We start from the raw sequence: 26,004 nt of genomic DNA, 5'->3' as shown, positions 1-26,004 counted from the left end.
ATCAAGCTGGTCGCAGTAGTAAGGAGACAGGCTGTGTACATTCCTGTGTGAAGCTGTGTGTTGACTTTAGTAAAATCCTGTCTCTCAAACACATAAAATTGTATAAATGTTCAATTTCAACACCCTATGAATCAAAATTACATTAAACCACATTAACATTTTTGCTTTGTCACAGGCTCTGTCCTCTAGCTTGGTTCCAGATTTGTTTGTGCTGTCTTGCCAACTCGTATGGTTATTCACTGACAGCACAAACTATTATGGGGCCGGGCTATCTCCCCTCGACCACACACAGGGTGGTGGTTAACCTGCTTCCTCTCTCCACAGCCAGGGGCCGTGTTCGAGAGCATCAAAACCGTGATGTATCATGGGTAAATTGTGACTGACTGACCTGATTTACAAATAATATTGAGTAGATATTTATGATACAAGGCGATTTGATTTGTAGATCAGTCGGTCTCGACTCAACTTCGATGTCGGCTGCAACGTGGAAGGTCTTGTTTGCTTGTCTACTCCCTGTGACTTAAATGATCACAGATGCTTCTCTTCCCAGTATTATCTGAAGAACAACTGTGTCATTCGTATGACTGCTGAGAACGTCCCTGCGTGAAAAGGGCCTGACCAATGGTGAAGGCAGTATACTGTAAGGGTCTGACTGTACTGCCCAACTGTTAGTTGATGTCCTATGGAGGACCGGTCTTTTAACATTGTAAAAGTAGATTATAGTCTATAGCAACTTTCTTTGCAATTATATGAAAATGTTAATTTTTTTCAGGCAGCATGATTCTTTTCTGTGTGATTATACTTTTTTCTGAGCTTTTCAAAACATACCAAAAGACGACACAGTTGGCAGGATTAGTGACAGTTGGTTACACTTGAGTTTGATGAATGACGGAAACGGTCTGTGCCTCAACGGTTGAGTAACATAGTAACACTAAACACCAGAGCAGTTTGATCTAGATAAGCTTTGACAGGTTATATTTATTTGTCTGTTATCTTGACTTACAAAGCTGTTACTAAGTCACACTATGGCCCGACCCGGCTTGAACTGATGTACAATACAAACATTGCCTGCACAAACGTTTACACAACTGTTGTAAAGGCAAAACATTTTCCCAAAACCAAAATCCTATGCTTGACTGTAATAATGATTTGGAAGATTTCTAAGCACACAAGTCATGTGTTATATGTCAGTGAGGAATCAGACTTCAGACATATTGGGCCTTCCCCTAGTTGTCATGGGTACCTTATCTAACTTTACCCCTCCTTCTGAAAGAGCAGACCTTGCAGACGGTCCAGACTGGACCAGGGAGATCCTCTCTCCTCTGTGGCCCTGCCCACTCCCTCACTCCTCATCTGTGATTGGCCAGTGCCAGTCCTCCCCCTCCCAATCCTAGCCTGTGATTGGGCAGAATGACCATGCTGACCATCAGGAATGACCATGCTGCTGCTCTCTAGCTGTATCATAGGGAGAGACTCGGACACAGTGGTAACGTTCTTCCAGCGTCTGGCTCCAGACTGACTGTTGTACTCGTACACCCTCCCCGTGACTGAAAATTGACCAAAAAATGCAAAAAGTCAGAATTAGGTTTTAGATAATCTCAGAACAGATAACAGGAAATTAGATAAACTTACCAGGATCAACTTCCTCTCCATCAAATACAGTGTTGATCTTGGTCACTTCCTGGAATAGAGAGAGCGGTCAGCAACATTTGAATAGATGTCCTAGAACACAGTGGCACATTAACACATACTGTAGGTAGACTCTTACCATTAATATTTCCCTCTTTGGAGGTGTTGGTTCTGGGATCCTATGTGACAGAAAAAAAAGAAAGGATATCATTAGTAATGCCTGAAATATACATTTCGGTCATCAACAATGTCTTGATTCTCCCACAGCCGTGTAATGATTCCCTCACGGCTCAGCTCAGCAGGCAAAAACTGGTTGAAAGGACATCAAACTGATTGTAATGACATCGTAAACTGGTTGTAACAACATCGTTTCAACCAAACTTTGCCTACTGGGAGATGTAGTATCGCAGTAAATACTCACAGTACTTCCTTCTCTTCCCGGGGCCTGGGTTCGCAGCAAGAGCAGTCGCAGTGTTTAAGAGCCGTGTACAGCCACCCACAGAGGTGATACAGCAGGTATGCCAGTAAACCAAGCAGTAGCATGGCCCCCAGAGCAATGACGAACCATATATACCAGTCATCCATGCTGTACGTGTTCTCAGTGATGGTGAAGTATGTTACACGAGGCTGCAAGGGAAGGGTTAACTGTGATTGTGCTAGTCTATGGTGTGAGGAAATTCACATCAAGATGGGTTGTTCAGAGTCGATGTAGAAAAGTGTCAAATGGTTGTTATGGTAACAACTACTAATGTCCTTATTCGAATCAAATTGTATTTGTCACATGCGCCGAATACAACAGCTGTAGACCTTACCGTGAAATGCTTACTTACAAGCCCTTAACCAACAATGCAGTTTAAAAAAAAAATAGATTTACGAAAATGTTTACTAAATAAACTAAAGTAAAATAAAATACGGGGGTACAGGTTAGTCGAGGTAATTTGTACATGTAGTTTTTTTTATTAAATTTTTTTAACACACAAAATAGCACAATTGGTTAGGAGCCCATATAGTGGCAGGAGTGTACGAGGTCCCTGAGCACAGCTCGAATTCGGGTCGCCATGACCAAAGGCAGCAGCCGTAATCACTGCTTTAAGAAGGCAACGCCCCCGGGGGAGTGGTTATCTGCCTTCTTTACGCTAGGTTCATTACAGTATAGAGATAAAGGCATGCTCACTATAGTTGTAGTGATGACGGTGGTGAGGTCCGGATCCACTACTCGGATGTTGATGATGACTGTGCCAGTCTGGGTCAGACCTCTTGGCTTAGACCTTCCAGACCTCAGGTTCCCATCAGAAACCAGCACAGTCAGGCTGTATCAAACCAACCAACCAATCAACCATATAAAGTTAGAAGTTAAGAATACATGTAACCATCAAGGCCAGATAGGTTCTCAGTTCAGAGGGCATTGTACAGTATGTTTGTCAGACTGAGAGTTGTACAGACTGACATGGCACCAATAGTAGATAGAATATCTGACCTGTAGTGCCAGACCTGGTCCAGGCCACTCTCATAGTCAAAGGGCACCTTCAGGAAGAGTCTGGTGACGTTGGTGCCAGAGGAAGGTGAGAACACAAAATGGTTGTTCAGGTTGCTGGCCCCTATAGGGAAACATTTAGGAAATATCAAGCTTATGGTATCTTATACAGTCATAAAAGTTAAGTACGTCATGGTAACTCTGTCACATAGACCAGTCTTCTTGGATCATATCTAGAGTACAGGTTTCTCAGTTGGCTCAGGGCCGGTATTCATAAAGCATCAGAGTAGGAGTGCTAATGTGGAAACCAAGGAACTTGAAGCTCTCAACCTGTTCCAATACAGCCCCGTCGATGAGAATGGGGGGCGTGCTCGGCCCTCAACCTGCTCCACTACAGCCCAGTCGATGAGAATGGGGGCGTGCTCAGTCCTCTTTTTTTTCCTGTAGTCCACAATCATCTCCTTTGTCTTGATCACGTTGAGGGAGAGGTTGTTATCCTGGCACCACACGGCAGGTCTCTGACCTCCTCCCTATAGGCTGTCTCATCGTTGTCGGTGATCAGGCGTACCACTGTTGTGATCAGGCCTACCACTGTTGTGTCGTCGGCAAACGTAATGATGGTGTTGGAGTCGTGCCTGGCCATGCAGTCATGGGTGAACAGGGAGTACAGGAGGGGACTGAGCACGCACCCCTGAGGTGCCCCCGTGTTGAGGATCAGCGTGGCAGATGTGTTGTTACCTACCCTTACCACCTGGGGGCGGCCCGTCAGGAAGTCCAGGATCCAGTTGCAGAGGGAGGTGTTTAGTCCCAGGGTCCTTATTTTAGTGATGAGCTTTGAGGGCACTATGGTGTTGAACACTGAGCTGTAATCAATGAATAGCATTCTCACGTAGGTGTTCCTTTTGTCCAGGTGGGAAAGGGAAGTGCAATAGAGATTGCATCATCTGTGGATCTGTTGGGGTGGTATGCACATTGGAGTGGGTCTAGGGTTTCTGGGATGATGGTGTTGATGTGAGCCATGAAGACTCGAGGCTGTAATCGCTGCCAAAGGTGCTTCAACAAAGTACTGAGTAAAGGGCCTGAATACTTATGTAAATGTGATATTTCAGTTTTTTATTTTTAATACATTTGCAAACATTTCTAAAAACCTGTTTTTGCTCTGTCATTATGGGGTATTGTGTGTAGATTGATGAGGGAAAAAAACAATGTAATCAATTTTAGAATAAGGCTGTAACATAACAAAATGTGGAAAGAGTCAAGGGGTCTGAATACTTTCCAAATGCACGATAAGTCATTTAGCAGGCGCTCTTATGCAGCACGACTTACGGTAGTGAGTGCATACAATTTCATACCGGTCCCCTGTGGGAATCGAACCCATAAGCCTGGCGTTGTACGCGCCATGCTCTACCAACTGAGCCACAACAGACCAATTCATCTAAGATCAGTTTTGCCTTTTGTATCATATAACATTATATAGACAGGGGGAACCTGATCCTAGATCAGCAGTCACACTGAAAGGCTTTCTGAGTACCTGAGATGGAGTAGATGAAGGAGGCTGGAGGGGAGTCCCTGTCTGAGCAGGTCATCATGAAGCCCTGGATGTTGGAGCCTGTCCTAAGGTCCTTGGGGACTATTATATCTGTCCGGTTGGGGCCACACAGTGGAGGCTCATCATTGGCCTCTGTGATGTTGATAGTGACCTAAACAAAATGCACACATCACCAATACATGCATACATATATCTTATTATTTGTTTTTAATTACCAGGTAAGACCCATTGAAGTAAAAAAAAAACAGGTTGGAAAAAACAGGCACTGGACTGTGTTTACATCATTAGGAATAATGTATTGTTATGTCAGTATAAAGGTCACCAGGCCGTGGTACCGTGGTGGTGGTGATGAGCGGGCTGATGGGGTCCCCGTCCTCAGCTCTGATGACCAGGATGTAGGTCTGGGTGGTCTCGTAGTCTGGGCGGGTCAGTAGGGTGAGGGTACCCAGCTTGGGGTCCAGGGAGAAGATGTTAGACAGACCACCAGTTCCTCCACCAGAGATCAGGGAGTAACGGACGGCCGTGGCAGGGAGGTCTCTGTCTGTAGCTTTCACTGATCCTATCACCGTCCCACCTGGACGGAGAGACACAAACATATCAATGAGCTCGGTGTGGTGTACACCTGCAGCAAATGTAGCAATCATTCATCAGTATCATCACTTTGGCCGCACCTGGTCCCAGATCGGGTTGTGCCAGCTCTGGGAACAGACAATGTTGTCGTTGTAGTCGTTATAGATGTAGTGTTGTTGTTATTGTTGTAGTGTAGTTATAGTTGTAGTGTAGTTGTCATCGTTTCTAGTGTAGTTGTTGTAGTGTAGGTGTTATAGTTTCTAGTGTAGTTGTTGTAGTGTAGTGTAGTTGTTATAGTTTCTAGTGTAGTTGTTGTAGTGTAGTTGTTATAGTTTCTAGTGTAGTTGTTGTAGTGTAGTGTAGTTGTTATAGTTTCTAGTGTAGTTGTTGTAGTGTAGGTGTTATAGTTTCTAGTGTAGTTGTTGTAGTGTAGTTGTTATAGTTTCTAGTGTAGTTGTTGTAGTGTAGTTGTTATAGTTTCTAGTGTAGTTGTTGTAGTGTAGTGTAGTTGTTATAGTTTCTAGTGTAGTTGTTGTAGTTTAGTGTAGTGGTTATAGTTTCTAGTGTAGTTGTTGTAGTTTAGTGTAGTTGTTATAGTTTCTAGTGTAGTTGTTGTAGTGTAGTTGTTATAGTTTCTAGTGTAGTTGTTGTAGTTTAGTGTAGTTGTTATAGTTTCTAGTGTAGTTGTTGTAGTTTAGTGTAGTTGTTATAGTTTCTAGTGTAGTTGTTGTAGTGTAGTTGTCATCGTTTCTAGTGTAGTTGTTGTAGTGTAGTTGTTATAGTTTCTAGTGTAGTTGTTGTACTGTAGTGTAGTTGTTATAGTTTCTAGTGTAGTTGTTATAGTTTCTAGTGTAGTTGTTGTAGTGTAGTTGTTATAGTTTCTAGTGTAGTTGTTGTAGTGTAGTTGTTATATTTTCTAGTGTAGTTGTTGTAGTGTAGTTGTTATAGTTTCCAGTGTAGTTGTTTCTGTTTATAGTGTAGTTGTTGTAGTGTAGTGTAATTGTTATAGTTTCTAGTGTAGTTGTTGTAGTGTAGTTGTTATAGTTTCTAGTGTAGTTGTTATAGTTTCTAGTGTAGTTGTTATAGTTTCTAGTGTAGTTGTTATAGTTTCTAGTGTAGTTGTTGTAGTTATAGTTTCTAGTGTAGTTGTTGTAGTGTAGTGTAGTTGTGATAGTTTCTAGTGTAGTTGTTGTAGTGTAGTTGTGATAGTTGTAGTAACTTACGTCCAAGAAGCTCAGAGATTCTGTAGAAATACGATGGAGGGCTAAACACAGGGGGAAACTCATTCACAGGCATCACCGTCACATAGATGTATGCACTACCTGCAAAGTACCATGGGAATCAGAGTTCAAAATGAGTGTGAGTGGAATAAAAATCACAGTACTGTACTTTGTGATATACACTTGTGTTCAGTCTAGGCAGTCAGTCACCTAATAAAAAAGAAACAAGCAAACCAACAAATAAACAGTCACATACCTTTTAGGTTGTTGTCATGCTGATCCTCAGCCACAGCCAACAGGCTGTATTCACCACCAACAAGCAGGTTACTGGGATCTTCAAAGTCTAGGTTTCCTTTGAGCTGTACGTCAAAAGAATTGTAAACAACTTTAGTTGTATACGTTTGTGACTTTGCATGAATGGAATCATTCAGTCATTTTATACTTTCATGTCACTGGTCAGGAAAAACTCCTGGCCCTTTTAAGTATTAATATTCTGCTTACTACGATCTGATTGGATCCCGGAGGTTCCAGAGCAAAGCGGTTGGTGCAGCCCAGACAGGACAGGCCAGTGAACAGGAACTCTCTGAAGGCTGTCTCCACGTCATTATCTGTACATGTTACCGTGGTGATCAGGGTCCCAGGTTTTTCCATCTCAGATACTGCCACCCTGGATCCAGTCAGAGAAAACAAGAAGGAAACAATGTAACGGATTCAAGGGCTGCTGCCTTTAGTGCACATACTAGTGTCAGCAGCTCTTCTGACACTCTCCTTTCCTACCTAACTGTCTCTCTCAAACTATGTTGGATAAAATACTGAAAAGAATACCTTTAAAAGATAAAGAACAATATAAAAAGATAACCTTGGTGCGTCTGGGGAGCAGATGGGAGGGTTGTCATTGATGTCAGTGACGGTGATGGTCAGAGTGATGGTGTTGGAGAGAGGACGACCAGAGGGGCTGTAGGTGGCTGTCACGGTGACCGTTATGATGGGGTCCTCCCTGAGAGGAGCTGAGTCACAGTCCATCCTGTTGGCTATGGTCACCAGGCCAGTGTCTGAGACATGGGAGAGACCAAAACACAGGAGCGCACACACACACACACACACACACACACATACACACACAGTGAAAATGAACAAATGTTGTTTCATGCTAATAGTTTTTTTTATTTCAGTCAGGTTTTGAAGCTGAACACATACTGTATGTCTACATTCCAAAGTTTTCTAATTGTAGGGGGGACTGTTTGTTAAAACTGAATATGACAATCTTCACTAATTGATCACAGAACAAATTCCCTTTTAGTTATGGTCAAGTATCATAAGTGTGGTCAAGTATCATAAGTGTGGTCAAGTATCATAAGTATGGTCAAGTATGGTAAGTATGTGTCGTATGACCGAGCAGTGAACTCACATCTGTGTATAGCCAGGTAGTTGTTGGTGCTGATGCTGTAGAAGATGAAGCCGATGTAAAAGGAGTCATCCGGTACCACTGCTGTGATGTTGGTCACGATAAACCCTGGACTCAGCTCCTCGGAGACACTGAAGGCTGTGATTGTACTGTTTGGGACGTGAAGGATATGTACGGTAGAAATGGGTGAGGTCATACAGGAATCCAAGCAGCTAGATGAGAAACACACAATTTCAACCAGTGTGCTACCGACAGCAGTTTATGACCAATTCTTTAACTATCTATGAACTAATTAACCGTCTGTAAATGATGTATATGAATATTTTCTAAAGTATGCCCTTAATGTGAAATGTTACTGAAGTCTACAACAGACAGTGAAATAGTAATAATGACTTTAAGAACTCGGGTTTATCATCGTTCCTGTTGACGATGTTGATGACCAGTGTTCTGGATACCGTGTTGTTCCCGTCACTCACTGTCAGATTGAAGGCATAGCTGCAGGACACAGAATGGTGGACATATAAGAATCATCGGAATGTAACATTTACAAGACGTCTCTACATACTGACATAATGCTGTGGTATGCTGTCAGCAATGTGAAATTGGTGGCGGGGTGGCAATTGAAAATGTTGGTAACGCGTGTATGCAACATCAGTGGAGAGACATTTTTCAACGGCGCAGTTCCCAATCCTCTGACATAAAATATTATAATGTGATGTCTGTGTGCAGGAGACACATCTCTACCTTCTGGGGTCAGTCAGATAGTTGAACTGTTTGGTTGTAGTCAGGGAACCTGAGCCAGTGTCAATACGAAACGCCGGGTTTGACGGGGTCAGTGTAAACTAAAATAAACAAAAAAACATGTTAGTCAGGCATATCAACTAATAGACAGACGGTGTATGTGTCAGGCTTGCGCTTGCACATTAAATTCTATTTCAATACTGTGAATTTCAGTTTACATCCTGACTGAGTTGAAATGGAATTTACCCAACCCTGGTATGTGTGAGACAGTGGTAGGGCTAGTCATACAGTCAGTCAGTCAGTGTGTGTGTGTGTGTGGTGTGTGTGTGTGTGTGTGTGTGTGTGTGTGTGTGTGTGTGTGTGTGTGTGTGTGTGTGTGTGTGTGTGTGTGTGTGTGTGTGTGTGTGTGTGCGTGCGTGCGTGCGTGTGTGTGTGTAGTTGAGGTAGTCATACAGTCAGTCAGTGTGTGTGTGTGTGTGTGTGTGTGTGTGTGTGTGTGTGTGTGTGTGTGTGTGTGTGTGCGTGCGTGTGTGTGTGTAGTTGAGGTAGTCATACAGTCAGTCAGTCAGTGTGTGTGTGTGTGTGTGTGTGTGTGTGTGTGTGTGTGTGTGTGTGTGTGTGTGTGTGTAGTTGAGGTAGTCATACAGTCAGTCAGTGTGTGTGTGTGTGTGTGTGTGTGTGTGTGTGTGTGTAGTTGAGGTAGTCATACAGTCAGTCAGTGTGTGTGTGTGTGTGTGTGTGTGTGTGTGTGTGTGTGTGTGTGTGTGTGTGTGTGTGTGTGTGTGTGTGTGTGGTGCGTGCGTGTGTGTGTGTAGTTGAGGTAGTCATACAGTCAGTCAGTGTGTGTGTGTGTGTGTGTGTGTGTGTGTGTGTGTGTGTGTGTGTGTGTGTGTGTGTGTGTAGTTGAGGTAGTCATACAGTCAGTCAGTGTGTGTGTGTGTGTGTGTGTGTGTGTGTGTGTGTGTGTGTGTGTAGTTGAGGTAGTCATACAGTCAGTCAGTGTGTGGTGTGTGTGTGTGTGTGTAGTTGAGGTAGTCATACAGTCAGTCAGTGTGTGTGTGTGTGTGTGTGTGTGTGTGTGTGTGCGTGTGTGTGTAGTTGAGGTAGTCATACAGTCACAGGGTGGTTCTCAGGATCAGAGACTGTTGGCCTGTAGATCTGTCCTGGTGGGGATTTTTCCAGAACATACAGGACAGACTCTGAGAGGATACAGGAACACACAGGAGGTTATAATGGGCTGTATAAATCATAATCACCATATCACACATGTTCACACACAGACACACACACACACACACACACACACAGTACCTTCATCTAGGAATACAGGGGGTTCGTTGACGTCAGTTAGGATCACTGTGAGTCTCTGAAGAGCACTGTCCTCCATACTGTCCACAGCGAGGATTTGAAAGACAAAGTTGTTGGGTGACGTCTCAAAATCCAGGTTGGTAGTACCTGTTACTGATACCTGTATTCAGAACAGAAAATGTATCATGAAATCATCCACCTTTACTCTTACTTGGCAAGACATGGCGTTGTTCTGTGTTGGCTGTATCAGACCTGGGTTTAAATATTACTTGAAATCATTTCAAATACGTCTCAAACGTGTAAACCCTGTCCCACCTAGCTCTCCAGACAGGCTGAAACAAAAGCTCAAAGTATTTGAAAGATTTCAAATAGTATTTGAACCCATGGTCTGGTATTTATGAGGCCTTGCTGTGGTAGTGTTGAGCAATGCCTCACCTGTGCTGTGGTAGTGTTGATCATGGACACAGTGAAGTCGTTGGTGAGGGGGTCAGAGTTAAGTATCCTGGGGTATCCTGATGCCAAGCTCGCCCCTGGGGACAAAGCCACCTGGAAGCTGTAGGTCACAGTACCAGCCTTGCTGTTCTCTGCCAGTCTAGCTGTGCCTGGCAGACCTGTCAACCAAACCTCTGGAGCCGAGCCTGAAACCATCCGCAGAGGAAATGAACAATAAGACCAAGACAGTGGTCAGTAGGCACCAAACAGAATAAAATGGTTTAAAACAAGGAAGTGATATCTGATTCTGAACGTGTCCCAAAAAAAAAAATGCTTGTTTGTTTTCCATTACAAAACGCTTTACTATGGTGTGCCTTAACGAACATGACCCAGGAAAAGTCATACACAACCTATATTTATAATTAGCAGCTCAAACGTACAGTGTAAAGAAAAAAACACTTTGACAGAGGACAGTCTGGATGTAGTTGTCTCACCTCGTATCAGCCACATGCCCAGGGTCAGGCTCAGTAGGAGTTTGAAATCCATGTCCATTTCTCTCATCAAGGATCAAGTATCAAATGTCCTCTCAATAGCCCTATGCTACACCAAAGTAAGTTTGAGTGTGTACTCTCTAATTGGACTAACCCAGCTCAGTTACTGGGAGATCCTACTTGTCCTACTCTACTGTAGGCTGTGTTGCTAGAGTCCTGTTGTGTTGGTAGATACAGAAATGTATGGTCTTTACCTCTTGATATGTGAGTCACACCAACTGTAAGTACAGGTCATTTCCTCTACCTTATGTTGAGCTTATCAGAGCACGGAGGACTGCATGCTCCAGCATATTTAGACAGATGATTGTGATCTGATTCTGAACTAGGCCCTGTGTATACAATAATTACCTTCATGTTTGAGGAGAGGCGTGTCCACAAAGAGGATATCTTTCTGGAGATATCTGCTAAATTTCTTTCTCCACATGTAAAGTTGGGTTATCACTAAAATTGAATATTGATCAACAGACCACCTCTGAAAAGTCCTCTTCATGTACAGCTAAACACAAAGTAATTAATAAACGTGATCGGATTTGATTCCTCAGTAGATACTGTGAGTTAGTTTGGTAAGCTAAGTCTAGGTCTGTTCAATGAGAAGGAACTCAACCTTTCAATATAACCCCTTTTCCCCTACACAGGTTGACAAAACACCAGATGAGGTAGGTTTAAAATAAAGTGAACGTTTTTATTACAGATTGAATAGTTTTACAGAAGGATTAGATCACAGATTTGTGCTGTCAATATGTAGGTGTGCTCGCTGAAAGCAAAGCACCATTTTAGAAACTGTTCATTCTTCTTGTTAGTCCGCTGGAACCTCTAGCGCCAAAACCGTAAAAGCTACCAACACCAAAACATTTAAAATGTCCAGACTAACACTGGTCAGTGTGCTTAAAAAAAACTTTTAGAGAGGACTTATTATTTTCACTACAACCATATTTGCATAAATCCCAGGTGCCATAGACTTGAATTGGAAAAATTCCAGTCACTACTACATTTACATGGAAGTCATTTAGCACTACTAGTCTTCAACCTTTTAAGCTAGAAACACCAAATTTTACAAATGTGCAGACCAGTCTGGAGTATATAGATTTTTGATACCATTTACACCTTTTGAACTACATATTTTAAATATGCAAAAAAGCTCCATAGGCCACGGCTCTTGAACCATTAAAGCTACAAACACCCAACCAACATTGACAGACTGACTAAACTTAGATTGTTGATGCTATTTATACTTTTTGAACAATAACAGTTTTTAAATGTGCATAAAAGCGCCATCGACTTCAAAGGCAAAATGTGGATTCACTACTGCTCTTGATCCGTTTCAGCTACAAATACCACCGACGTACAGTCGTGGTCAAAAGTTTTGAGAATGACACAAGTATTGGTCTTCACAAAGTTTGCTGCTTCAGTGTTTTTAGATATTTTTGTCAGATGTTACTATGGTATACTGAAGTATAATTACAAGCATTGTGTCAAAGGCTTTTATTGACAATTACATTAAGTTTATGCAAAGAGTCAATATTTGCAGTGTTGACCCTTCTTTTTCAAGACCTCTGCAATCCGCCCTGGCATGCTGTCAATTAACTTCTAGGCCACATCCTGACTGATGGCAGCCCATTCTTGCATAATCAATGCTTGGAGTTTGTGGGTTTTTGTTTGTCCACCCGCCTCTTGAGGATTGACCACAAGTTCTCAATGGGATTAAGGTCTGGGGAGTTTCCTGGCCATGGACCCAAAATGTCGATGTTTTGTTCCCCGAGCCACTTAGTTATCACTTTTGCCTTATGGCAAGGTGCTCCATCATACTGGAAAAGGCATTGTTTGTCACCAAACTGTTCTTGGATGGTTGGGAAAAGTTGCTCTCGGAGGATGTGTTAGTACCATTCTTTATTCATGGCTGTGTTCTTAGGCAAAATTGTGAGTGAGCCCACTCCCTTGGCTGAGAAGCAACCCCACACATGAATGGTCTCAGGATGCTTTACTGTTGGCATGACACAGGACTGATGGTAGTGCTCACCTTGTCTTCTCCGGACAAGCTTTTTTCCGGATGCCCCAAACAATCGGAAAGGGGATTCATCAGAGAAAATGACTTTACCCCAGTCCTCAGCAGTCCAATCCCTGTACCTTTTGCAGAATATCAGTCTGTCCCTGATGTTTTTCCTGGAGAGAAGTGGCTTCCTCGCTGCCCTTCTTGACACCAGGCCATCCACCAAAAGTATTCGCCTCACTGTGCGTGCAAATGCACTCACACCTGCCTGCTGCCATTCCTGAGCAAGCTCTGCACTGGTGGTGCCCTGATCCCGCAGCTTAATCAACTTTAGGAGACGGTCCTGGCGCTTGCTGGACTTTCTTGGGCGCCCTGAAGCCTTCTTCACAACAATTGAACCTCTCTCCTTGAAGTTCTCGATGATCCGATAAATGGTTGATTTAGGTTCAATCTTACTAGCAGCAATATCCTTGCCTGTGAAGCCCTTTTTGTGCAAAGCAATGATGACGGCACGTGTTTCCTTGCAGGTAACCATGGTTAACAGAGGAAGAACAATGATTTCAAGCACCACCCTCCTTTTAATGCTTCCAGTCTAGTCTAACTCAATCAGCATGACAGAGTGATCTCCAGCCTTGTCCTCGTCAACACTCACCTGTGTTAACGAGAGAATCACTGACATGAATGTCAGCTGGTCCTTTTGTGGCAGGGCTGAAATGCAGTGGAAATGTTTTGGGGGGGATTAAGTTCATTTTCATGGCAAAGAGGGATTTTGCAATTCATCTGATCACTCTTCATAACATTCTGGAGTATATGCAAATTGCCATCACAAAAACTGAGGCAGCAGACTTTGTGAAAATTTATATTTGTGTCGCTCTCAACTTTTGACCACGACTGTACAGACTAACTCAACTTAGATGGCTTCAACAAAGCTTTTTGATACCATTCCTACTTCAGAAACTAGCCCCATTCATTGCAATTGCAGAATACAGGCTTCAAACATTCTAAACTGAAATCACTGCCACCAAACTTTCAGAGCGTTCAAACTAAAACATTGAGAGCTTAAAAAAAACACATGGCTTTTGATAATACACTAGCCTACTATATTAGCCCATTTACAGCATTGTAGCAACAAGAGCAAAACAGCTGATCAATTTACTAAGCAGTTTATTTTGTGCATCTATATCAGAGTCTACCTTTAAATGGGAATGCCTCTCAACAGTATATTCTTTAGACATTTTATATTCTGTCAAGTATTTGTAAATGTGCTGCTTTATTCAATAAAGAGTATTTATTTTATTTATAACTTCACCTGTACAAAGAGTCACCAACTATATTCATCAAAAAAGACAGTAGCCCCCTTTTCAAGGAAATATTTATTCAATGGGATCAAGTGACAGTGTCGATCACATCTTTTCTCTTTTCCAAAAGACAGCTCAGTTAAATATTAACAAATTTACAATCATGAGGAATGTAACAAAAACAGAAACAAAAACACAAGCCTTAAAAAAAAAATCTTATCCCATCAGGACCCTCCGCAGAGTGAGTGAAGTGTGGCCGATGGCCTTGACTTAGCCTGATCCCAGATCTGTTGGGCAAGACGGCACAAACAGATCTGGGACCGGGCTTAGTCTTGATGGGTGGCCATTGGGGTATCCTAGCCAGCCGGCGGTGGTGGTCGTGGCTAGCCAGACTGAATCACACTACTTTTCACTATTGTTTCTCTTAACTAAAAACACACAGATAATGAGCGAGACAAACATGAACAGAAGTGGAATTCGGTCTGGGTTTCCAGTTAGGACTTGGTTGGCCTTTGTTGAGGCTCAGCTCCAGGATTGGTCCATCATTACACCCTCCCCCATTTACAGTGCTTTATAATTCATCTTTGTCAGTTGCCTGTTGGACAGAGGGAGGGGAGGGAGGGAGGTTAGTTGTAGTTTTCGACCATCATTATCTAAAAAAAATCATGCAGAACACGGCAAACTTTTGAATATTCAAAAGTTTCATCCCTAGTTTCAAACTATAACCTCTTCCTCAGGCTATTGCGCACAGCAGATGATGCTGGTGGGAGGAGCTAGAGGATGGGCTCTTTGTAATGGCTGGAATGGAATAGAGTCAAACATGTGGTTCCCATGTGTGATGTTTTTAATCCACTACCAATTATGCCATTCCAGCCATTACAATGAGCCTGTCCTCCTATAGCTCCTCCTACCAGCCGCCTCTGGTGCACAGTGCATATAAGCCTGGTACATCAACGATTCAAAGTTGGCCTTAGTGGGAGTGACCTTACTGAGTAAAGTATTGGTCGTCGTTTAATTTTAGCGAATCACGACTGCAAAGCGCAGCTCGCTTACAAGGGAGGGTTAGGGGGGGTTGTGGGACATGATTGGTTGATAGATTAAGACAATGACTATGCGCCGGGAGTTTCTCAGTCTCTCTGTATTGGCTAACCAAAGCCAAGTTTGACACGTTGGTCCACCAGACATTTGGGCGTTAGTGCCTGGGAAGGAAATTATCTGAACTATAAAACCATGAATGAACACCGCAACATGAAGATGTCATTACCCAAAACAGGTCAAGAATTGCATCATGCGATCTGAGAGACTCACCGTTTCGTCCTCATCTGGAATTTCCTCCTCAGCTTCTTCCTCAGCCTCCGCTGGCTCTTCAGGCTCCTCCTCCGGCTCCTCCTCCGGCTCCTCCTCAACCTGCAAGGGGGCGGGGCAACAAATGATTCGATTTATTGTCCTCAGCATTTAAAAATCAGAGTAACACTGCATTTATTTTTCATACAGGTGGGATAACCCGAGCTACAGCAGCGTTCCCCAACTCCAGTCCTCCAGTTCCCCCAACAGCACACGTTCTTGTTGTTGTAGCACCAGACAAAAACATCTGATTCAAGTCATTGAGGGCTTGGATGTTTAGTTGAATCAGGTGTGCTTGTCCGGGGCTACAATAATATACTGTTGGGGGGACTGGAGGAGGGGAACTCTTGGCTACAGCACCACAATACTCATTTACAGAACTTAGGAGTTTATCATGTCTTTATTGTGCAGGGCTGTGACATGCCTGTTCGGCGAGGTCCACGTTCATACTGAGCCGCAGCATGCGCTCGATCCGGTTTCCGTAGGCCTTGGTGTCTTGGAGCTGGTAGCCTGAACGCAGCGTGGCCGTCTCAAACAGCACCATGGCCAGGTCTGAGGCCGTCTGGTCCTCGGCGTCCGTCTGCAGGGGAGAGGGGATGAGAATTAAACAGACTCAGCGATATGACATCGCCACGAGCAGCACTGCAGATGAGCACAAGGTACAGTCAACATCACTCAACTGACAAAAGATGACATTCTCTAGCTTGAGCCTCATTGGCCCCCTCTTGAGAATCAAGTATGACAGAAATGTAACACTGTCTGTGTGTGTAGGTAGGTTGTGTGAATACTTACAGAAACACGTTTCAGCATCTCCTTGATGAGAGGGTGCTTTGGGTTGATTTCAAATGTTTTCTTCTGGCTTGCATAATAACTGGAAATACAGAGAGAAAGAGCATTAGGCCTACATTAGGAAACCTGAAGCACAAGTAGGATCTTGAAATACATTTTTTTTATCAGTCATAATGAGAAACATTTCGATCCTTTCATAAAGCAAAAATGGAGGGGAGAGGAAGTGTTGTAGCTGAAGACTTCTAATGACCACTCACTTTGTGGAGATGTCCTTCCCTGTCTGGTAGGCTTGTGCCTTCATGATCCTTTCCATGTTACCAGACCAGCCGTACTGGCTGGCTACAAGAGCACAGGGGGACTTGGTCAGCCTCTGGGACAGGATGGCCTTCTCAATCTACAAGAGAAAAAAAGGGAACATTGGCAAAATAGATAAAAAGGTTTTCCACAATATAATTTTCCATTTAATCCAAAAACATTTTAGGGCCAGATTCTCATTTGAGAATGTTTTTTTTTTTTATCCAGGACTAAACTTAATCAGAGTCTGGAAAAACAAGCCATGTTTTTTTTCCCCCAGAGTGGGCTGAAGTCTGACCTTCATGTTCTGCATGTTACCTTGTCCTTGAGGGCATTGTCCTTCATCCAGGTGGTGAGAGGTTCATACTCCTTCTCAAGGGCCTCCCTTGTCTCTTTGGCCTTGTCACTCTCATCAAACTTGATGCCCTCCTTGGCCACGTTCTGGAAGCGCTTGCCGTCGAACTCTGGCAAGGCCTGGACACAGTACTCATCCACTGGCTCTGTCAGATAGATGACCTCATAACCCTTCTTCAACAGACTCTCTACGAAGGGAGAAGACTCCGCCTGGGGGAGAGGTCATTACACAAGGGAACACTAGGGTTAGGAGGAACATTAACCTACAACGTCACTATATTGCTGACACCTTCCAGATCTGCAACCATCCAGGGAGAAAGGGTAATGAAAGGTTACTTTCAGATGCTTTCAGAGAGGTTACCTTCTTCCTTACCTTGACCTTGTTTGAAAACGTCAAGAGTTTAAGGTAAGAAAGGGAGGGAAAGTCAAGGGAAAATCCAGAAGAGGATTGCATTTCAATTAATCCAGTTTATGGTCCACTCCACCCACCTCCTTTCAGCTAATCCTGGCCATGATGTATATCCGGTCCTGCTTCTCAATCCCCTCTACGTACGGCCACCGCCATACCAGGCCATGTGGCCTAAACAGCGTAACAATACCCACCTCCTTGCGGCTGGTCCCGGCCATGAAGTAGATCTTGTCCTGCTTGTCCTTCATCCGCTCCACGTACTGCTCCAGGCTGGCCAGCACCGTGTCGCTGTTGGAGGTCTGGAAGCGCAGCAGCTTGGCCAGCCGGGTCCTGTTGGAGTGGTCCTCGATCACACCCAGCTTGATGTTGGTGCCAAACTCCTTCCAGAACTTCTCGTTGTACTGCTCCTCTGCGATCTTCTTTATCATGTCCAGGGTCTTACGCACCAGCTTCTTACGGATCACCTGGATGGAGGGAGGGGCTTTTAGTTACTAAGCTCACCATCGTTCTCCAAGTTGGTGAAATGATAAGTCATTGTGTTCCAATCGTATCGTCATTAGGCACCAAACAGAAAACTGACCGAAACTGTCTAATTAGAGAGAGGCTCACCTTGAGCAGCTTGTGTTGCTGCAGGGTTTCTCTGGACACGTTCAGGGGCAGGTCATCAGAGTCCACCTAACAAAACAATCATCATAAATCCCTTAGAGAGATAGTAATAACATTATTAAATGAACAAAATAATTTAACGGTACAGCAGGGTCAGGGGTCAATTCCATTTTTATTCAGTCAATTCAGAAAACAAACCTTCACTTTATTGATCCAACCCTGCTGTGCCATGTCCTAGAAGATCAGTTACGTAACGTAAGCTACGTCAGGCTCACTACTCACCACTCCCCTAACAAAGTTCAGGTATTTGGGCATCATGTCATTGAAGTCATCAGTGATGAACACTCTACGGACAAACAGCTTGATGAAGTCGTTCTTCTTGGTTCCGTACTCGTCGAACATGCCCCTGGGGGCGGCAGCGGGGACAAACAGGATGGACTTGAAGGTGACCTCACCCTCGGCAGTGAAGTGGATGTGGGACAGGGGCTCGTCGGTGTCCTGGAGGGGAGATCGACAAATAAATCAAAATTAGAACACCAAATCAAAATGTATTTATACAGCCTGTTTCATATCAACAGTTTACAGCCTAGACCCCAAAGAGCAAACAAAAAGAGGTAAGTTGGCTGGGAAGAACTCCCTGGAAGGAACTTCGAGAGGAGGTGCAGACTGCATACCTTGGAGAAGGTCTTGTAGAAGGCCTTGTACTCGTCCTCCTCTACTTCTTTGGCTGGTCTCGTCCAGATCGGCTTGATGTCGTTCATCAGCTCCCAGTCCCACACAGTCTTCTCAACCTGGACCAAAGGCATGAAGTGTTTTTTTTTATTTATTTTTTTAAGTAAAATAAATAAGACACTTATCAAAACCAATTGATGGCTAAGTTGTATTATACATGTTAGCATTGGAATAGATCAAATAAATGGAACTGAAGGAGAGATTTGGGAAACAACTAAAATAAAACAACTCCTTAACAGCCGAGCTGTTTGTTTTTACCTTCTTGGTCTTTGGCTTGTCCTTCTCCTCCTCCTCCTCCTCCTCTTCCTCCACCTCCACCTCATCCTCAGTGGCTTCTTTCTCCTCTGCCTCAGCGTCCTCGTCGATGGGTTCCTCAACAGTCTCAGTCTGAGAAGGGGGAGGAGAAAGGAAAATGGCTAAATGTTATTCCTACAGCTCATTGCAACATGGTTTGTGCCTTTGACAAACTTGCCTCATATCCGTCCTCTCCTTTATCATACACTACCGGTCAAGTTTTAGAACACCTACTCATTCAAGGGTTTTCCTTTATTTTTACTATTTTCTACATTGTAGAATAATAGTGAAGTCAAACCTTTGAAATAACACATGGAATCATGTAGAACCCCCCCAAAAAAGTGTTGAACAAATCAAAATATATTTTACGTGAGATTCTTCAAATAGCCACCCTTTGCCTTGATGACAGCTTTGCATACTCTTGGCATTCTCTCAACCAGCTTCACCTGGAATGCTTTTCCAACAGTCTTGAAGGAGTTCCCACATATGCTGAGCACTTGTTAGCTGCTTTTCCTTCACTCTGCGGTCCGACTCATCCCAAACCATATCAATTTGGTTGAGGTTCGTGGGATTGTGGAGGCCAGGTCATCTGATGCAGCACTCCACTCTCCTTGGTAAAATAGCCCTTACACAGCCTGGAGGTGTGTTGTGTCATTGTCCTGTTGAAAACAAATGATAGTTCCACTAAGCCCAAACCAGATGGGATGGCGTATTGCTGCAGAATGCTGTGGTAGCCATGCTGGTTAAGTGTGCCTTGAATTCGAAATAAATCACAGTGTCACCAGCAAAGCACACCCACCATAACACCTCCTCCTCCATGCTTCACAGTGGGAACTACACATGCGGAGATAATCCAGTCACCCACACCGCGTCCCACAAAGACATGGCGGTTGGAACCAAAAATCTCCAATTTGGACACCAGACCAAAGGACAAATTTCTACCGGTCTAATGTCCATTGCTCATGTTTCTTGGCCCAAGCAAGTCTATTTTTATTGGTGTCCTTTAGTAGTGGTTTCTTTGCAGCAATTCGACCATGAAGGCCTGATTCACGCAGTCTCATATGAACAGTTGATGTTGAGATGTGTCTGTTACTTGAACTCTGAAGCATTTATTTGGGCTGCAATTTCTGAGGCTGGTAACTCCAATTAAGTTATCCTCTGCAGCAGAGGTAACTCTCGGTCTTCCATTCCTGTGGTGGTCCTCATGAGAGCCAGTTTCATCATAGCGCTTGATGGTTTTTGCAACTGCACTTGAAGAAACTTTCAAAGTTCTTGAAATGTTCAAAATTGATTGACCATGTCTTAAAGTAATGGACTGTTGTTTCTCTTTGCTTATTTGAGCTGTTCTTGCCATAATATGGACTTTTACCAAATAGGGCTATATTCTGCATACCACCCCTACCTTGTCACAACACAACTGATTGGCCCAAACGCATTAAGGAGGAAAGAATTTCCACAAATTAACTTAAGGCACACCTGTTAATTGAAATACATTCCAGGTGACTACCTCATGAAGCTGGTTGAGAGAATTCCAAGTGTGTGCAAAGCTGTCAAAGTCAAAGGGTGGCTATTTGAAGAATCTCAAATATGAAATATATTTTGACTTGTTTAACACTTGGTTACTACATGATTCCATGTGTCATTTCACAGTTGAGGTATTCACTATTATTCTACAATGTAGAAAATAGTAAAAAATAAAAGGAACACCCTTGAATGAGTAGGTGTTCTAAAACTTTTGACCGGTAGTGTATGATGAGCTTGATTTCGCCACATTGTTTTCACCTGTAAATTATTTTGCTATCAGTGCAGATGAAGGAGAGTACAGGACAAATAGTATAGTGCAGTAGTGGTACAGTTCCACTCCAATACCTTGCTGGACCAGACGTAGATGGGGAAATTGATGAACTGGGAGTACTTCCTGACCAGGTTCTTGATTGTCTCCAGCTCCAGGTAGTCTGTAGCCTCCTCTTTCATCACCAACCTGGACCAATCAAAAAAAGACAACCGGTTAGAACCTTGGTAATGTCAAAACATGAGTCAGTCAAAATACAGATTGATTCAAGGCCATGTACTTCGTGTTTTGGATTTCATTGAGGGCTTTCATCCTGTATTATCTTATAATGCTACACAAGTTCATTTAATTCATGGCCACTGTATGAATACCACAGCCTGGTATTCAAAAAACGTTCAAATACTAGGAGCGTTTGCTTGTGGCTGTCTAGACTGCCAGTTTTTAGTATGACTGATATGTGGTTGTCTCACCTAGCTATCAACAGTAAGTCACTCTGGATAACAGTAAGTCACCCTGGATAGCATCTGCTAAATGAATAAAATGTCAACATAAATGTACTCTTATTGAGGCACTCACGTGATAGTGGTGCCCCTTCCTAGGGTGTCTCCGCGGGGGTCCTCGATCACGCTGAACTCGTTGGAGTCGGACTCCCAGATGTGCTGCGTGCCGTTGTTGTGCTTCGAAGACACGATCACCTTGTCAGCAACCAGGAAGGCGGAGTAGAAGCCCACGCCGAACTGGCCAATCAGCTCCGAGGTGGACTGGCCCTCACTTTCAACCTCCGTCATCTTGTTCAGGAACTCGCTGGTGCCCGACTTGGCGATGGTACCCAGGTTCCTAACCAGGTCGTCTTTGGTCATGCCGATGCCCGTGTCTGTGATGTGGAGCATGTTTTTCTCCTTGTCAGACTGGGGAGGAGAAGATTAAGAAAATAGGTGAGCTCAGAAGTCCTAATGGTATTTTATTAACGATTTCCATGTCTTACAAAGCGGAATGGATCAGTCAAATATATTTCAAAGATACCCTCCAATTCAGACTTCCCCGATTCCTTGTATCCTCTCCTAACAGTTTCTAAACACATTGGAGAAGAAGGTCCAACGGGAGGGACCTTGGACCTTCTCCAGTACGGTTGAGAAAGGTGTGAGGAATTGAGATTGAGGACATGACCATGAAACACACCTTGATCTTGATGGTGAGCTCCTCGTTGGCTGCCAGCGCATCCTCATTGGTCAGAGACATCAGTCTGATCTTATCCAAAGCATCAGAGGCGTTGGAGATCAACTCCCTCAAGAAAATCTACAACAGACAGGAGGACAGGATGGTTATTGTTGACTTACTTGACTCAAACCTCTTTGGGTTGGTTATGGTTGGATCGACTCAACTTCTACTGACTCTACGATCTGGAGTGATAATATTAACCGTCTCAAGATCTAACACAAAGGAGGACAAGGGACGTATGGGGAAGTTTCCGGAATCCTGCAACCCTACCACCACTCACCTCCTTGTTCTTGTAGAGTGAGTTGATGATGAGCTTCATCATGCGATTGACCTCTGCCTGGAAGACATGTTTCTCTGACTTCTCTCTAATCTCTTTGATCTGAGCTGCGTTCAGCCCGTCCAGCTGGATAGACTCCTCCTCTCTGAGGACGAAGAGAGAGAGAGAGACAGAGAAATCAGTGACATTCAACAGGTAAGTGCATCACTAAAGTAAACGGCAACTGATCATCACCTTTTTTCCCCCCTGTAGACTTGTCATGTTTCACTTTAAGGTTCCTCCCAAACAATTGTGTCAGAGCTGTGCAACTACCAAACACACATCAGCAATGAAGCTGAGACCACCCCTCAGTCTGGTTCCTCTAAGTTTCTTCGTATTTGACCTACCTCTGCACCACCTCGTCATCTGTCTTGGATCCATCTCTGCTCTTTCCCAGATCATCCTCCACAGTCCCGTCGATGTCAAGGTCATCTTCTGCTCTCACAGATGCTGCAAAGAAAGACCACTGAAGTTAGCAGAGCAGGTGTAGGTGTATCTTTGAAAGGCAACGTATTCATGGCAAATTCCACCCAAAAACTATTAGTCCATTGTTGACATAATGCCAAAATGTATTGCTTGTCAGCACTCAAAATCTCAAGATATGTAACTTTCAAAATACAGAAATAATCCACGTACGATGCATTTTGCGTCATAACGCAAAATGCTTCATCATATGATGTAAAATGCATCTATTTTGAAAGTTACATATCTTGAAAACTTGAGCGCTGACAAGCAAAACATTTTGGGACTATGTAAACAATGAACTAATGAAACAAATACCAAAATATAGTTTTCCTTTAAGTTACAAATTGAAAATGCTAGCTACCCTGACGAGTTTTAAAGAAAAAAAGAGTCGCACGCAAATCAAAAAGGTGATGTAGCCTAATCCACCTGGTACATAAAATGTTTTAATTCAGTCACGGGCTATATTTAGCTAAACGTAGCTTTATTCCTTAGTTAGCCAAAATGACAGGAAATACAGATATCGCAAACTAGCTACGCTAGCTAGGATGAGCAAGCCAAGGCTAGCACTGTAACGTTAGCAGCTAAGAAACAATATCAGTGGGTAACGTTACTGCCATCTGACTGGGGTTGGTAGCTAGGAAAAGGATGTTTGCTTAGCTTATAAGGAAACTTCCAGAAACATGTGTGAAGTAGGGAGTAAATCTCCTAGAATCAATATCAATGAATAAAACCCCAATTCTTACAAATAAAAGGCCTAGTGGTGTCCATAACTAACTATTATCGTGAAATACAAGCTTGCGATTCAGTTGGCTAGCTGGCTAACCTGGCTAGAAATAAAGGAAATCAAGTTCGAACGCTAGCTCGTATGGATAGACGCCGTTAATAGCAATGCGGGTAATAGCTAATAAAACACATCCTCAGCTACTCACCGAATGCTAAAAGTGCACAGAGCAGCCCAATAAACCAAATCCGCTTCATTTTGTTAAAATTATTGAATGAAGCCTTCCGCTCTTCAGAGAAAAGCCGTGGGGTCTCAACCTACACCTCAGCAGTTTGAACGATAACGCACACACCGACGCCTTGACAAGCTCGAGCTCCCCCAACAAAAGCGCCCCTTTTAATAACCCCCCGAAACGGGCCAATCACAGGGCACCACGCACAAACCACAGCCAATAGCAGCAGGACATTTCATAGGACATTTTCTCCCAATAGACTTCTTCCATGTAAAACGTGATACATGAAAATCGTGGCTTGTAACCATTGGCTAAATAATTCTTCTAGTGGTACTTTTTGAAGCAACTACTATAAAATATTGCTCAACAAACAATGTCTATGCATGTTGCTCAATCAGTGTTTTTTAGATTATAAATTGTGTTGATGTGATGATCATTTATCAATATTATATTTGGCCACTATAATGATAATGTTTTGTTTATAGAAGCTGATAGGCTATAATGCACAATAGACATTCATACTGCATAAGAAACAATTCATTGAATAGAGAGGGATACGATATCAGGGACACGTATATGCACATAATAAGCAGAGAGGTTTCAAAACATATATAGACCCTCTTTGTAATACGTCTATGAATATGCTAGATTAGGAACAGACACGTACAATCATGTTTACAACAGTCGGCAACATATAGGTTATTGGGCTAATCTGAAATATGTAATATGATTGATAAGATTTCTACAGTAAACAGACCGTTAGTGTATGTTCAACAGCCAACCACAAGGTGGAAGTCAGGAGTCATTGTAGTGATCATGGAATATCTGTAGGCTACTCTGAAGAAAATGAGCTGGATATGTAATTAAAAACGATCATATTATATAGAAGCAAAATAATGTGTGGATCTGTGGCAACTGCTAGCCTTTACTGTCTGTCAATGAAGGCAACAGGGCCACATTACTTTGAAAAGTGTAGTCCCTCCCAGAGCTGTGTATTTAGATACAGTACATGGCGTTGGTCTTTAGATACACGGCTCTGGTCTTTAGATACACGGCTCTGGTGTTTAGATACACAGCTCTGGTGTTTAGATACACGGCTCTGGTCTTTAGATACACGGCTCTGGTCTTTAGATACATGGCGCTGGTCTTTAGATACACAGCTCTGGTGTTTAGATACACAGCTCTGGTGTTTAGATACACGGCTCTGGTCTTTAGATACACGGCTCTGGTCTTTAGATACACAGCTCTGGTGTTTTAGGCTATTATTTGGGAGAGAAATATGATGGTGCATCTAGTGATTATTAAACAACTAATTGACCGACGTTGGTTCAATTACTTGAATTCCATTTAGTTCGTTTTTTTTTGTGTGAGCCCAGTTTGACTAGAGAGAAATCAAATCATTCAGGAGCTAAATCAACTCAAGAAATATGTGGGACGCTGGGCTGAAGGGAGTTGTAGTTTTCATTAGGCAAATATTCAACCTACAGTTGAAGTCGGAAGTTTAATACACTTAAGTTAAAACTCGTTTTTCAACCACTCCACACATCTCTTGTTAACAAACTATAGTTTTGGCAAGTCGGTTGCTCCAAAATCGCCATAAAAAAGCCAGACTACGGTTTGCAACTGCACATGGGGACAAAGATTGTACTTTTTGGAGAAATGTCCTCTGGTCTGATGAAACAAAAATAGAACTGTTTGGCCATAATGATCATCGTTATGTTTGGAGGAAAAAGGGGGCTGCTTGCAAGCCGAAGAACACCATCCCAACCGTGAAGCACGGGGGTGGCAGCATCATGCTGTGGGGGTGCTTTGCTGCAGGAGGGACTGGTGCACTTCACAAAATAGATGGCATCATGAGGAAGGAAAATTATGTGGATATATTGAAGCAACATCTCAAGACATCAGTCAGGAAGTTAAAGCTTGGTCGCAAATGGGTCTTCCAAATGGACAATGACCCCAAGCATACTTCCAAAGTTGTGCCAAAATGGCTTAAGGACAATAAAGTCAAGGTATTGGAGTGGCCATCACAAAGCCCTGACCTCAATCCTATAGAACATTTGTGGGCAGAACTGAAAAACCGTGTGGAAGCAAGGAGGCCTACAAACCTGACTCAGTTACACCAGCTCTGTCAGGAGGAATGGGCCAAAATTCACCCAACTTATTGTGGGAAGCTTGTGGAAGGCTACCCAAAACGTTTGACCCAAGTTAAACAATTTAAAGGCAATGCTACCAAATACTAATTGAGTGTATGTAAACTTCTGACCCACTGGGAAT

General features: G+C 43.3%; 2 protein-coding genes across 2 annotated transcripts; both read right to left on the bottom strand.

Annotated features, from left to right (window-relative positions):
• Positions 1 to 958: 958 nt before the first annotated feature.
• LOC121531466 (cadherin-related family member 3-like) lies at positions 959 to 8,418 on the bottom strand. The gene is made up of 15 exons (XM_045215058.1): positions 8,396 to 8,418; positions 8,241 to 8,342; positions 7,851 to 7,996; positions 7,302 to 7,494; positions 6,944 to 7,109; positions 6,699 to 6,801; positions 6,446 to 6,544; positions 4,988 to 5,226; positions 4,635 to 4,803; positions 3,107 to 3,227; positions 2,804 to 2,939; positions 2,051 to 2,256; positions 1,769 to 1,808; positions 1,633 to 1,681; positions 959 to 1,547 (listed from the first exon to the last, which is right to left on the bottom strand). The coding sequence occupies exons 1-15, from the start codon at positions 8,416 to 8,418 to the stop codon at positions 1,255 to 1,257; spliced, it is 2,085 nt and encodes a 694-aa protein (XP_045070993.1). The 3' UTR covers positions 959 to 1,254.
• A 5,806-nt stretch (positions 8,419 to 14,224) lies between these two features.
• LOC121531557 (endoplasmin-like) lies at positions 14,225 to 23,872 on the bottom strand. The gene is made up of 17 exons (XM_045215060.1): positions 23,707 to 23,872; positions 22,660 to 22,762; positions 22,277 to 22,418; positions 21,958 to 22,074; positions 21,355 to 21,686; positions 20,856 to 20,967; positions 18,951 to 19,079; positions 18,635 to 18,751; positions 18,243 to 18,458; positions 17,964 to 18,029; positions 17,549 to 17,818; positions 16,910 to 17,155; positions 16,555 to 16,691; positions 16,301 to 16,379; positions 15,933 to 16,088; positions 15,473 to 15,571; positions 14,225 to 14,759 (listed from the first exon to the last, which is right to left on the bottom strand). The coding sequence occupies exons 1-17, from the start codon at positions 23,753 to 23,755 to the stop codon at positions 14,736 to 14,738; spliced, it is 2,394 nt and encodes a 797-aa protein (XP_045070995.1). The 5' UTR covers positions 23,756 to 23,872; the 3' UTR covers positions 14,225 to 14,735.
• Between the last annotated feature and the right edge of the window lie 2,132 nt (positions 23,873 to 26,004).

Source organism: Coregonus clupeaformis, unplaced genomic scaffold (assembly GCF_020615455.1).
Source record: "Coregonus clupeaformis isolate EN_2021a unplaced genomic scaffold, ASM2061545v1 scaf0361, whole genome shotgun sequence".
In the NCBI taxonomy this organism is placed as follows: domain Eukaryota; kingdom Metazoa; phylum Chordata; class Actinopteri; order Salmoniformes; family Salmonidae; genus Coregonus; species Coregonus clupeaformis.
The sequence above is the reverse complement of the archived record's forward strand: the minus strand, read 5'-3'. Positions and strand labels throughout refer to the sequence as shown.

Excerpts from the sequence above, each read along its gene's own strand:
- LOC121531466 (XM_045215058.1), bottom strand. The coding sequence starts at position 8,418 with ATGTCAGTATGTAGAGACGTCTT. Across the intron at positions 6,802-6,943 it reads CGGGATCCAATCAGATCGTA|CTCAAAGGAAACCTAGACTT; the intron begins GTAAGCAGAATA and ends TTTGACGTACAG. Across the intron at positions 2,257-2,803 it reads CCGTCATCACTACAACTATA|CCTCGTGTAACATACTTCAC; the intron begins GTGAGCATGCCT and ends CTTCCCTTGCAG.
- LOC121531557 (XM_045215060.1), bottom strand. The coding sequence starts at position 23,755 with ATGAAGCGGATTTGGTTTATTGGGCTGCTCTGTGCACTTTTAGCATTC. Across the intron at positions 22,419-22,659 it reads GATGACGAGGTGGTGCAGAG|AGAGGAGGAGTCTATCCAGC; the intron begins GTAGGTCAAATA and ends CTTCGTCCTCAG. Across the intron at positions 20,968-21,354 it reads GGAAGGGGCACCACTATCAC|GTTGGTGATGAAAGAGGAGG; the intron begins GTGAGTGCCTCA and ends TGATTGGTCCAG.